The sequence below is a fragment of the Sphaeramia orbicularis genome, chromosome 9, assembly GCF_902148855.1.
Source record: "Sphaeramia orbicularis chromosome 9, fSphaOr1.1, whole genome shotgun sequence".
Lineage (NCBI taxonomy): Eukaryota > Metazoa > Chordata > Actinopteri > Kurtiformes > Apogonidae > Sphaeramia > Sphaeramia orbicularis.
The window spans coordinates 20,767,893-20,780,753 of record NC_043965.1 but is presented as its reverse complement, the minus strand read 5'-3'; the positions used below and the strand labels follow the sequence as shown (position 1 = coordinate 20,780,753).

At 37.6% G+C, this 12,861-nt stretch overlaps 1 protein-coding gene across 2 annotated transcripts in view; it reads left to right on the top strand.

The window, feature by feature from the left end:
* Positions 1–12,861, top strand: part of ipo11 (importin 11) — a 147,341-nt gene that overhangs the window by 78,008 nt on the left and 56,472 nt on the right. For both annotated transcript variants that reach the window (XM_030143938.1, XM_030143937.1), the window contains one exon: positions 3,856–3,932. In XM_030143938.1, coding sequence (XP_029999798.1) covers positions 3,856–3,932 — 77 coding nt within the window. The remainder of the gene's footprint in view (positions 1–3,855; positions 3,933–12,861) is intronic.

Genomic DNA, 12,861 nt, shown 5'->3' with positions numbered 1-12,861 from the left:
TGGTGCGGATGGCTCCCTGAGACAGCGCCTCCTAAATTGATGTTTTACTTTTACTTGTACATTTTTGTTCTGGTCTACCCGTGCTCAGTCAGTCTTCTTAAGTATGTGTGAGCTTGTGGGTTTGCATGTATATATGTGTGTGTGTGTGTGTGTGTGTGTGCGGGTGAGTGGGTGGGTGTGGGTGGGGGGCGGTACTAATTTTTAAACTGATATGTAAAGCACTTTGTGCTACAGTTTTTAATGTATGAAAAGTGCTATATAAATAAAGATTATTATTATTATTATTATTATTATTATTATTATTATTATTATTATAAATTATGCAAATTACGATCAATAATGAATCGGCTGTGTCCGGTGCGTTTTGAATCTAATCAGCAATCGGTGGGATGTTACCGAGCGGTTTCCTGCAGGATTGTTCAAATATTATAAAAACGACGCGAAATACTGAAAAACGGCCAAATTCTGTGGCACTTTTAAGGCTTATTAGCCCCTTAACTGTCTGGCACTTAAAGAGTTAAAGAAAACTAAGGAACTAAAATGAAATACATTTAAATTAAATACTCATTATTCATTATCCAAAGCCACAGGGAGCTGCAGCAGAGGGATGGAAGAGCCACATGCTTGCCCGGTAGTCTATATAAAAATGGGGTTGATGGGAGGAACCCGTCAGTAACTCCTCAAGACGCTGTGGTGAACAGAGAGATGGAGGATCCAGCACGAGAATACCTACTAACTGTCCTCCAACATCAGTTACTGAAACATTCTATGTAAGCTATGTATACGCTCAAAAGAAAAAAAAAACATGGATAGTACATCTTATACCAACATTTCAGAGAAATTTTGATACGTTGGCATACGCTGCCTAAATCATCAAGGTGTGACAGGGTCCTTAGGAAGACAAATCTCCTATTAAACTTTAGGAAATATTGATTATATTTATACGTCACAGAAGAATGTCCTCAAACCATCCTCCCCCAGCACACTCCTATGCACACCCACTCATGAACACTCTAACTGTAGCCTTTATTTTTTAGTTCCTCTTCTCCATTTTCCTCTGCCTTTTGTCTTTGTGTTTACTCATGAATCCATTTGTGTCATATTACTTATCTGTGTCACTCACTGACTCATGTCGGATACATACTCTGGAGCCAATTTCAAACACTTTGAAGATAAGTAGTGCTAAACGGGCTGGCCGTGACGATGTTGTTTGACTTTTTCTTAGGAAATTGTGTTAGGTGGGTGATGAAACTGTTGATAATTTATGCCGCTCACAGTCTTGCCTCCATGGTGTTGTATTGGAACATATGATTTTATGCCATGTGAGAAATCGGCTGCAAACCGGCACACTCATTTTTGCATATACACGCCCCGCACAGCAGCTTTGCTTCAGTCGAAGAGAATCACCTTTTGTCCTCTCCTGTCATTTTAACTCCCCCTTTAATCTCTCTTTTCTGTCCGTCTCTGTGGAAAGTTATGTTCAGCTGCTGTGTGTACTCATCGGACAAAGACAGTCTTATGTCTCTGTCCCGTCTTTTATCCTTTTTAGATAAACAATTGTCCTAAATATTTGTTTTCTTTGCTTACAAAGTCAATGTCATTTTCTCCTTCTTCTTATCTCTTATCAGCTGGGTTTCCCTTCTCCTTGTTCCTCACTCTATCTGTTTAGCTTGTGTTACGTTATTACTTTGAGCATCAAACAACACAGGAGTCATTAATGTCTCACCTCTTTATAAAGCTGGAGGAGAAAAGCCAACTTTCATTTGGGCCTGCAGTTTTTAATTTAAACATGCATACCAAAAGTTTTCTTCCACTTTACCAACATACACTTAAAGTTAGTGCATTTTAATAAGTTTCTGAGAGTAATTTATTTGACAGATCTCTTAGATATGCTGAAAATGGAGTGTAGAAAAGGTTCCGTGAATTCATTTCAAACGTATAATTAGATGTTTTCATAAGGCAATCATTGGTTGGTTGGACAGACTTCAAGCTGCATTTATCTGTATTTTCTTGTATTAACACTGTCTTTTTCAATTATATGTTTAATTGTTAATATGTACAGAGTAAAAATAATGACAGAAGCCTATGATAAGGTGTGAGAGCATCTGAGGTGGCTTACACAGTCAAGCCTGCAGCCACAAATCCCCTCAATGCAATTTACTTTTCTTCTTTTTTTTTCCTCCTTTGTTTTTAATATAAGTTGATAAATTCGTCCGCCTGTTGTCATTAAATCCATTCACAAATAAAGTCCTAAGGCTTATTTTGCATGATTCCTTTTAAGAAATGTCTTGTGAAACTCAACCAAAGCGAACATTGAACACTGGGATGGTTACTTATGAAAAGGAATTGGTTACAGATCATTAATTAGTCTTTTAAAATTTAACAAGTAATGTAACTTTTGGTTTATCTCTTTAAACCATATTGTAAAATAATTTAACCAATTTTTGATCACCTATGATTATTTTAAACTAGGCTCTGAAATGGAGAAGTCGTAAAACATGCTTTCTAACCAGGCACTTATTAAAAAAAACCTTTTCTGACAGAAAATAGTTAAATTTCCAGCACTGAATGGCATTATAGTCCAGTGGTATGGCTGTTACATTCTACATCTAAGCTTTTTACCTCAGGGAATTAGGGATGCAACGGTACTCGGGAAAACAGTGTACCGTTCGGTACGCCCTGCACAGGACAATCCGCCCTTATGGACTGCAGTTTTTCGGTTTAGATTTTTTGTTGGCGCTTTATTTACAGCTTTTACGTGCCACTGAGTGTGTGTGCTTGTTCAGGCAGGCGAAAGCCCGCCCCCACAAGTTAATGTCCAATCACTGTTGTGGAGGCACAACAGTGGGGGTTTGGCTTTATAACTCACGAAGGTTTAAGTCACTCCACTGTCACGTCTCATCTGTGCAGTAACTACACACGCAATATACAGCCGTGGCTTGTAGCCCTCTCTCTCTCTCCCTCTCTCTGGACATGCATGTGAGCGTGCAGTGCAAGGAAGCCCCGCCCCTAAGTGACAGACAGTGGACAGAGAAGCAGCTTTAGACTCAACACACATCCGAGTCCTTCACAGGTCCACGTTTCCAAATCCGCACCCGCCCATACCCGCAAAGCTGACTACCACAACCCGACCTGCTACCCACATTTTTTTTATGTCCAATCCACACACATACATTAGACCTGCAATCCAACCTAACCCATAATTAAACACATTGTCTACACAGTAACTCACTTTTAAGTACCTGCGGGTACCCGACTCGGTGCAGGACTCCCAATTTGTGACACAATTTGTTCCTACTGTGAAATTCAGTTTTTGCTGACAAGCAAAATAAAAATATAATTTCGGGGGGAAAAAATGTTCTCTTTATGCACAAAACACAAACTGATTTGAAACCGTGGCCCAAAAACCACAGTATGGACCGTACTGTGGGCTACCTGTACCGTTGCACCCCTAAAGGGAATACATTCAAATGCTATAATTGTAGTTTAATTGATTTTTTTCCTTAGTGTTCGTAAAAGATCATAGTTGCCTTTGCTTAAATTATGTAACACTATTGCACATGACCATTTAATCCCCAACACTGCTAGCTGCTAACATTTCTTTCTCTTACCTTCTTTCTGTTTCTTTTACTCCCACTTCAACACTGTGTTTCTTGTCTTGTCATCTCCTGTCTGTTTTTGTAATTTGTCCCACTGTACGTCTCCTCCCATTTTCTTTGCCACCTCTCATCTTTGTCTTTTCCACTCCTTTCTCACAAACCGTCCCTGTATTTCCTCGTATTATGTTTTTTGCTCTGTCCTTATCTTTCTCCTCTTCCCTCTGTTGTCTCTCCTTCTCTCTCCCTCATCATGCAGGTTGGTGACTTTGGAGAACAGCCCAGCCATCACCCCCGAGCTGCTCAGAATTTTCCAGAACATGTCAGCTCTGCTGGGTGAGCTCACATGAGACTTGTGTGTTTGCAGGTGTATCTGTTGGTGTGTGTTTGTCCTTGTGAGTGCGTGAGGTGTGTACAAATATATTACTGTTTTGACAATGGATCCACAGCACATGTCTGTAAATCGATGAATCTGTCCGCTGGTCAGTGTGTCATATCTCAACAATGGTCTGACAGAATATTGTAAAATTTGACACATACATTCACAAGACAGCTAGAATGAACTGAAACTATTTTGCAAGCCAGAAGTCAAGATCCAGTGTTTGTACAGATGCTTGAAATCCTTGAAAATGCTTGAATTTCATTGTTGTGGTTTCAAGGTCTGGTAAGTGCTTGAATTTTAGTTGAAGTGCTTGAAAGTGCTTGCAATTATAACTGTGATGTGATTTATCTATTTATTTTTAATATTAACTCTGCCAGGTTAGATGGTAAGCCAAAGCTACTTACAGAGAGGTGATACATTTGGTAAAATAAAACTTTATGTCAAAAAAGAAAATTACCAGGTGCTCTCAGGTTGACTCCAGGTATATTTTTATCTTAATCTTTGGCTCAGTGCGAGTGTGCTTGAAGAACACCAAGTGGCTTCCCTTTTTATGCAGAAAGCTTTGTGTTTTTTAATTTCAAAAGTTTTTGCTTTTATGAAACATAATTTTAGATGTTACTAGCATAATACAATGTACATCATTGTGATAACAAAAAAAAAAAATCATGAGTATATTTATTCCTGTAGATATGTGTTTTACTTCAGTGATAAGGTGCTGTGCTGGGAAAATTGGAAAACGACCTTAATAGTGCTTGAATTTGACCTTGAAAAATGTGTAAGAACCCTGACGATCAGATTTGTAAGAATGTAGACCTCATGACTACACATTCTGAGAAGCATGATGTCTTAGGAATTCACTGAGTTTGTTTCCTCAAATCTGGAACAAATAATTACTTCGACACAAGACTTGAGAAGATTTTGGTGATCAAAGGTTATGATCTCTGGGATCTCATGTCTATTTATTGTTATGAGCACAATATTAGTTTCTGAACTGCTGTTTTAAGGCCAGTACTTTGCAATTTGTTGAATGGAGCAAGAAGTGAACATATATAGATAAAAGGAGCAGAGATGGGAGCCTGATGGGTCAGAGGCAAGCTAATATAAGCACTTAATGACTGTGTAAAGCAATAAACTTTATCAAGCATCACATAACAAAGTCATTTTACAGTCTTGTTAGAAGAACCGATTAACTGCAACTATTGCTGAGTTGACTTTCAGGGAAAAAAAAATGTTTTATTAAATTAATTGAAACTCTAACAGTCTGACTCAGCAGGTGAGCAATCTGTCATACTCGCCTGTGAGTCCAAGCCTGAAACGGCAGACATCAAAAACCTTATATTGGACCTGAGATCTGATTAATGGAGGGAAAATCTAAAGATAGACCACCAGAACACTTATTAGAGGGTGTAATCTGGGCAGACGAAACCAGAATTAATTAATTTTTAGATAGAAATTCAATGTGAATCTATGGGGGATGGGGCTTTTTGGAGCCATTCCTAGTGGCCACCAGTGGTATTACAACTTTAAGATTTTGCCTTGTAAGACAAGGTTAGTTGTTGGCCGTAACAGAAAGCAAATGAAGCAGTTGCATGGATAGTTGATACATGAGATTGAACTTATGCATCTCCTTAATATATTGATTTGATTGATTTGAATTCTATAAAAGCAGATTGTGAGTTGATGGAACTCTGATCATTCTTCACCACCTTTCTCAGAAGTGCTCTATAACAACTCTGATGGTTCTATATATAGCACCATTTGACAAAGATGCACAAAGCACCTCTAGGACGTATCACATTATCAAGAATGATGCTGTTATTATGCATTTTGATACTTGGATTTGCATTTCATTCATTTATGATGTGCTGTGTAATTTGACTATTTTCAGATAGCAAATATGGTTTATTTGAGAGATAGGAAAAGACACAGTTCGCGAGATAATAAAAAGCTGCTGACGCGGAAGGATAAACCTTATGCTACAACTGCATTATGTGATCAAATAACATTTCAATTTTAAAGTCTCATAAGAAAAAAAAAAAAAAACACGAATGAAGAGGGAGGAAAGTTGAAGCAATCCACAGACAAGTTGCAAAACTTGCAACATATCATATTATCATAGCCTTTAAAGATTACAGTTTTGTCTTCGCTATTGCCTGAAGGCATCAGAGCTACAACTGTGGGTTTGTAGGCAGCTGTGACTGGTGGCAGATTGAATGGAACTGGTTGGGTGATTTATCACAGGCTTGGAGGGACTGCTGTGGTGTCTAGAGGTAGGTGTGCGAGTGTGTGGAGCCTTTAGTGTGTGGAGCCTTAAAGTGTGATGAGAGCCAGTATTGATTGGGTGCTTCTGCACACAACAAGGCAGTCAGACTAATATGAACATGAGTGGAGCCTGATTGGCTTACTGGACCTTTTGATCACTCACACAGTGGAGGGAGAATCCATGAGACACAGGAGCTGAAAGGACAGCCACAGATCTGTGTAAGGTGAAGATCAAGAAAAGGGAGGAGATGTTGGTGAGGCGTAACTACAAAATAATGGTGGAAAAGGATGAATTTTACTATTGTTTGCCGAAAAATTAACGAAGGGGAAGATAAAATGAACCGAACCATCCCTGGCTCCTTGGGAAGAGAGAAGAGGCCTGTTTTAGTCTTATATAGTGCTGAACATAAAAGGTAAACAAAGTCAATGGACCTTAAAATGAAAGAAAAAGGTTTTTTGCATAGCAGCACGAACAGTTGATTCTGAGACCAAAACAAAAGTAACTGCGGCACCCAGCAACCCTTTGCAAGCAAAACACACAGAAGTCATACATTGGCAATCTGTAAAGGTCCAGTGTGTGGGATTTATCTGGACCTAATTGCAGAAATGGAATATAATAGTCTTAATCATACTTTTATTTGTGTTCCTATTAGTTATTTTTATCACAGGAGGAGTGGGTTTCCTCCACTGAGAGACCACCATGCTGTGCTGTGGTGTTTCTGTAGTAGTTCCCCACAGACTTCGTTTTCTTCTGATTTTTTTTCCATTTTCACAACAAGAGCAGGTACCATCATGCTGGATCATTTAGGTGAATTTCCATCACCTTGTGGGGATCAAACTTAATATTCGTTTAAGTGAAAAGCCTAGACTAAAAATGAATGAATGAATGTTTTTATTTTGGCTAATTACAAAATGCATACATATAGAGAACATACAGTTTACACAATTAGTAACCGGAAAAGGAAGAACCTGAAGTCAGAGGCGTATGTCTGCTTCTCCCATCTCCCATCCTTTGAATTACCTGAAACTGCAGCAAAAAAATAAATAAATTAATTAAATAAACACTCTAACAAGAGGTTCTCCGTGTTCTGCATGAAAATGGCATTTTAAGTTGGTCACAATCTGAACATTTAATGTAAAAATGTGAAATGTGCTTATATTCATTTTATTACTGTATTTATTTGCTGTATTTTCATACTTCATCCACACTACATCCATTTGTCTCGCAGCAAGATGATTCTTTTAGTCACAGTGGCATTGACAACTTTCGATGACAATTATGACCTACTGATTAGCTGCAGAGTCTCCTATTAATTATGTAGACAGTGGTAGCCTGCCATGGTCTATTTTCTCGTGCTATAGTGTCACTCAACTATATGACAATGTAAATTAATTTTGAGCTGACTTTAAGATGTGCTACTGACATTGCAATGAAAATGAAACGTACCACACATCTCGTGGTGCAAACAAACAACATTTGACAACAGGCGCATGCAGGCACAAGGGTCTCTGCTGGTGTGAAACACACACTTATCTGTCAGTGTGATTCACAACAAAACACAAAGCTTAGCCAGACTCTGAACCACCAGCCTCTGAAACGAGCTACAGCTGCAATAGAGAAATGAAGCCAACTCTATGAGATGAGCGCAGTATTAATTTTAAATTAGAATGTTTAATATAATGGTCGTATTGCTGCCATTTGTCAATAGATTAGACTAGCTTTACTGTGGTCCTGCATAGTTCGGTGAAAACATCATGTGTGGTGGTGTGTTTACCTTTAGTGACCCTGTCCTTCCCCTGGATTTTATATTTTGCTGTTTTTTGAATATTTCAGAATATTAGCAGTGAGTTTGTATCTCTATCCAAAAACGGCACCACAAAGAAATTACTCCAATTACACATCTTCATGTTCTTTCTACAGTACTTCCAGAACTGAAAAGTCTAAGAGACCAAACTCTGGGCAAAGCACACACATTCAGTCTTTTCATCCTATTGTCTCTAACAGACCTGTCAACTGAAATGATGAGGTTTGTGATTTGACTGCATTTTTCCTGTAATATTGTTTTTTTGAAGCTGTGGGTGTTTTTGTGTTTTTAGAAGGTAACCACCGTGACAGAATCAGGAAATTGCTATGCTCGCTCTCCCTATTTTATTGTGCACTTGACAAGCAACACAACTGAGAAATGCATACTGTATTTTGACTTAAACAGAAAAAAAAGGTAGCAAATTTAATTTAACATTTTCTCTCTGCTCAGTGTTACTATATTACCATCAGCAGGCACACAACACATCTTTAAACTGTAGCCGTTTGCAGTCTTATAATTGCACAGGCTGATTTCTAAATGTTATTACTACTTTTGTCTTAAAGCACTTCTGTTGTTTTTAAAATGTGCTATATAAATAAACTGACTTGACCTGACAGGCTGAAATTGTAATTACAATTTAATTGTGCGGTGCCTAAGTCATTTTGACCAACTAGCTAATTTGTCACATTTCGTAATGCTCATCTTGCAGAACATTTATGTCATTTTGCCTAGACAAATTTACCATCAGACAATCAGCAAGTAAGTTAAGCAAGTAGATGCTATGTGCAAGTCTGTGACAGTAACACAAACTGCTTCATTTTCGCGTTCATTCTGCTCAGTTTCTCACTGTAGCAAAGTAAATTCAAGCTGCCAACTTTCAACCCCATGTGCTTTTTCTCAAGCAATAAAAAATAACTTAATTACTGATAACTTCATAGAGCAAAGAGAGGACATTGTATAATACAGCCATGAATCCAAGAGACAAGCAGAGGTGAAAGTTAATTACCTTGTCAACTGTGTTGCTGCTGTGTGTTTGTCCATTACTCTGGACAAACATAATATGACTACCTCTAATTTTAATGTGGTGATATGGCAAAATGTACTTTTTTTTTTTTTTGAATACAGAGTTGTAGACAGTCTCTGTATCCTCTAATCCTATATTTTCAGTTTCATGTGTGCCATAGATACAACACAACTGTCTGGTGTTATGCACAGAGACTCCATATTACTCCTCAGATGCAAGATGGATGATTGGATGAAGTGGAAAAAAACTGGCAAGAAGATGTAAGAACAAAACCTAAAAGGTCACATGGATTAAAATGAGAAATGGACTGCAATATTATCTTTGATTGATTAAGCAGAAAACTATAGATGACATGGCTATGGATTGACAGATGAGGGTATTACCACAGAATCCAGCTCTTTTTTTTTTTTTTTTTTAACGTGACCTGACGGAGTTACAGCCAGAGGATATACAGTACCATTGCGCTCACATCCGTTTTATTTTATGACCCGATTATGCTTCCTTTTATGATAATTTTCTTGTTGACTACAGAATTGTTTTTCCTTTTTCAGTGTTTAGTGGAGAGTGCTGATTTTTCTGCAGATGACAGACACATTAAGGCATAGGGGAAGAAACTGCTTTTACTTTCTCCTACTACTAGAAAACACAAACAAGCAAATGCATGTGGAGGAATTTTATTCAGCTTTAAAGTTATATTTGTGCATTGATGAGGGGGAAAAAATGTGAGGTTAAAAATAAAATGGGTTTGCACATCAGCATCCTCCAGTGCCTGAACATATGTTATACACACTTTCATGCTGCACTCACATTGTGCTGACCTGTATATTATTATTGTTTACAATTGTTATATGAAAGTCATATTTTTGTCATCTTGTTTTAACCATTGTTTTAGATGGAAGCAATCTATTATTTACTACATGTTTTAAGCCATGTTTGTTGGTCATGTACTGTTCACAACTTGAACGACACAAGAGGCACTAACACTTTTTAGGTCATTTAACAACATGACCATGAAAATCTCAGTGCAATGTTTTGAATTTAACACCTAAGAACATATTAATTTGAAGCTGAAAAGTTTCATAGTGGAATCAAACTTGACTGTTTTTTTGTTGTTTTTTTTAAATTCAGATTTTTTTTTTTTCCCCCTGTCAAACTTGGGCCAGCCATCATCTTTGGCTGGTTTTCATCAGAACATCCGGTGGTTCATTTATTTAGTCCATGGAGAGCAGTGGAGGGATGTGGGCCATTGAGAGAGTCTGGCTCAGTATGGTGTCACAGCTTGCCAGGTATGTGGCCTGGCCTGCCTGATAAAGAACCCTGCTCCATCACTGCTAAACTGGAGCAGCAAATTCTCTAATTAGAATGTCAAGAGCCCTGCCTTGGCTAAATTGTTAGACTAGCACTATGCTCTGTATCACTGCTACCACACTCTGAACTAGGACACATTTCAGTTATGTGTGTTGCTTTGACTAGTGGTGATGGAGTGTGTGCCTTTTTGTATTTTCTTTTGACATTACACTGATTAATGTTAGGAAGTAATAACCTTAAGTGTCCATTCTTTTTCCCTCCATATTACTTTCCAACTGGTACTAAAACTCACTGGTTCACAGTAAAAAGCATTCCAGGGAAAGGAAGGTTTTATATGCACTGACCACTGGATGGCTTTGATCAGAAACAGATAGAGGAAATGTTAATTTGGAATTAAAACTAAATAGCACAATAATGGGAGAACTGAACAATAAACAAACAATGGCACAAACCCATAAAGTCCTTGTTATTGGTGCAATAATCTAGATTCACAAGTAAATAAAGGATAATTATCTGTCTCTATTATTTGCTTGTTAGTCTGTAGGTAATTATCGCTGTTATCTTTAACATTCTGATATTTTTAGTTAATAGAATAATTATAGGTATTAACTGTACACTATTCCAATATTACCCTCTGTCCTGCAACTTCGAGAAAGCAATATTCTGAATTTATACATTAAATCAGCCAGTCTTGGTTCATTGCATTCAGCATCCCTCACCATCAGAGGATCCAACCGTTTATATATATAGTTAGGATTTTTCAAATCCTACCATTAAGGTAATGAGAGAACAAATTGGCCACCACGAAATATGTCTTAATGAACACCCCATCAGTTAGCAATTACTGGCGCTGCCACAGACATGACACACCATCCTTTCAGATAACAGTGGAGCTTTCATCCTCGTCTTTTGCCTGAAAAAGCTCTGCAGAGGAATTTCTCAAATTTCCTAGAATGTAACCTCAGAGCTAACGGCTTAACTAATTTTCTACATAGATTAATGAGAACATCTCTAGCAGAGGACAACTTTCTTGTTAGAACTTTTTCAACCTTAAATGAGGACTTTCATTACAGCTTTCATAGATGGATGCAGAAAGACTCAGAATTAATTTAATCTTTTATCACTGATTCATTTTTTTTTTTTTTTTTTAACTTGTGTGGCAGTCAGTTGAATTCTATTACATGCATTAATCTATAGTGTTTAACACAATTGGATAATCCATAATTGACTTTTTTTTTTTGTTGTGGACCTCTAAAACCCTGATCTACAAAAGCATTAACTAAATATGTTTAATGTGAGATTTTTACTGGACTGTGTGCACTCCCATCACTGCTGTCATCTCAGACATGAGATCTCCTTGTAAAAGTTGATTTCTGCCACTTCACTGAATCCCTTGCTGTGCTTTTCAAGCTTGCTGCTTCTTTCAAGCATGATTACTCACCCATGGCTTCTCAAAGACTTACTCAGTCTAGCACCAAAGGGAGTTAGCCTCTCATCTTGTAGCTGAGACTTCTGATGGCTATGCTGCTTTTTGTTTCTTTCCAGTTAATTTTTTGTGTACAGTAAACGTAAATGAAGTATGTAGTCTCTGTAGAGCTACAGGAGTGAGCTGCAAGCAACCAGAGAGCTTACAATAAAACATGCTTGGAGTTCTCTTCAGATCCTGTAATGGACTTTTTATTTATTTATTTATTTATTTTTGTCAGTTTAAGTACATTGACTTTAATGTATTATATTTTCTGGTTCTGTTTATAGCTCCAACCTGCAATAGCTGGCTGTCTTTACTTATGCATACAATAATGGTCTGTCTTTCCAGGACATTGAAATGGATATTTTTTACTTATTAACTTATTAACTTTTCATTGTTAGGAATCATTTTTAATCCTGTAACATATGGTAAAAGTAAAAACGCGGTTGGGAGATGACCAAAAATTTTTAACAGTGTCCCCAAAAACCATTAGAGGCACTTCAGAGGCCGTTATCGCAGTCAGACGTGTGGCTCATTTTCCTGTTAATGTTGTTAACCGAGGCGGATTGTGCAGCATATGCCCAGGGCTATGAAGGATGTACTGACTAAAGCATAATCAGTGCTTTAGCAGCTGTTTTTGTGACTATTTGATTATAGCAAATGATGGTTTGTGTATGTGCACGGAGTGGTAATCATGTCTTTACTTGCCATATCTTTGTGGAAGTTTAACAGCATTCATATTAGCGATTTGGCAAAGCAAAGTGTTGTTTTAGACTCAGTATACCTAAGGGTTTCTCATAATTTGGCCAGTCATATGTATAGGAGAAGTAAAAGTGGAAATTAAAATAATTAAAATCAACCTCATTGAAATCCAACCACAGCAGAGCAGACTTCATACAACTGGTCTCAACAGAAGGCTGTATAGTTGTTCATTGCATTGCACAGTGTTAAGAGTCTTTTTCTTTATGAAACTCATTCAGTTAAAAAAAACACACTGAATTTGATCGACGTAAAAC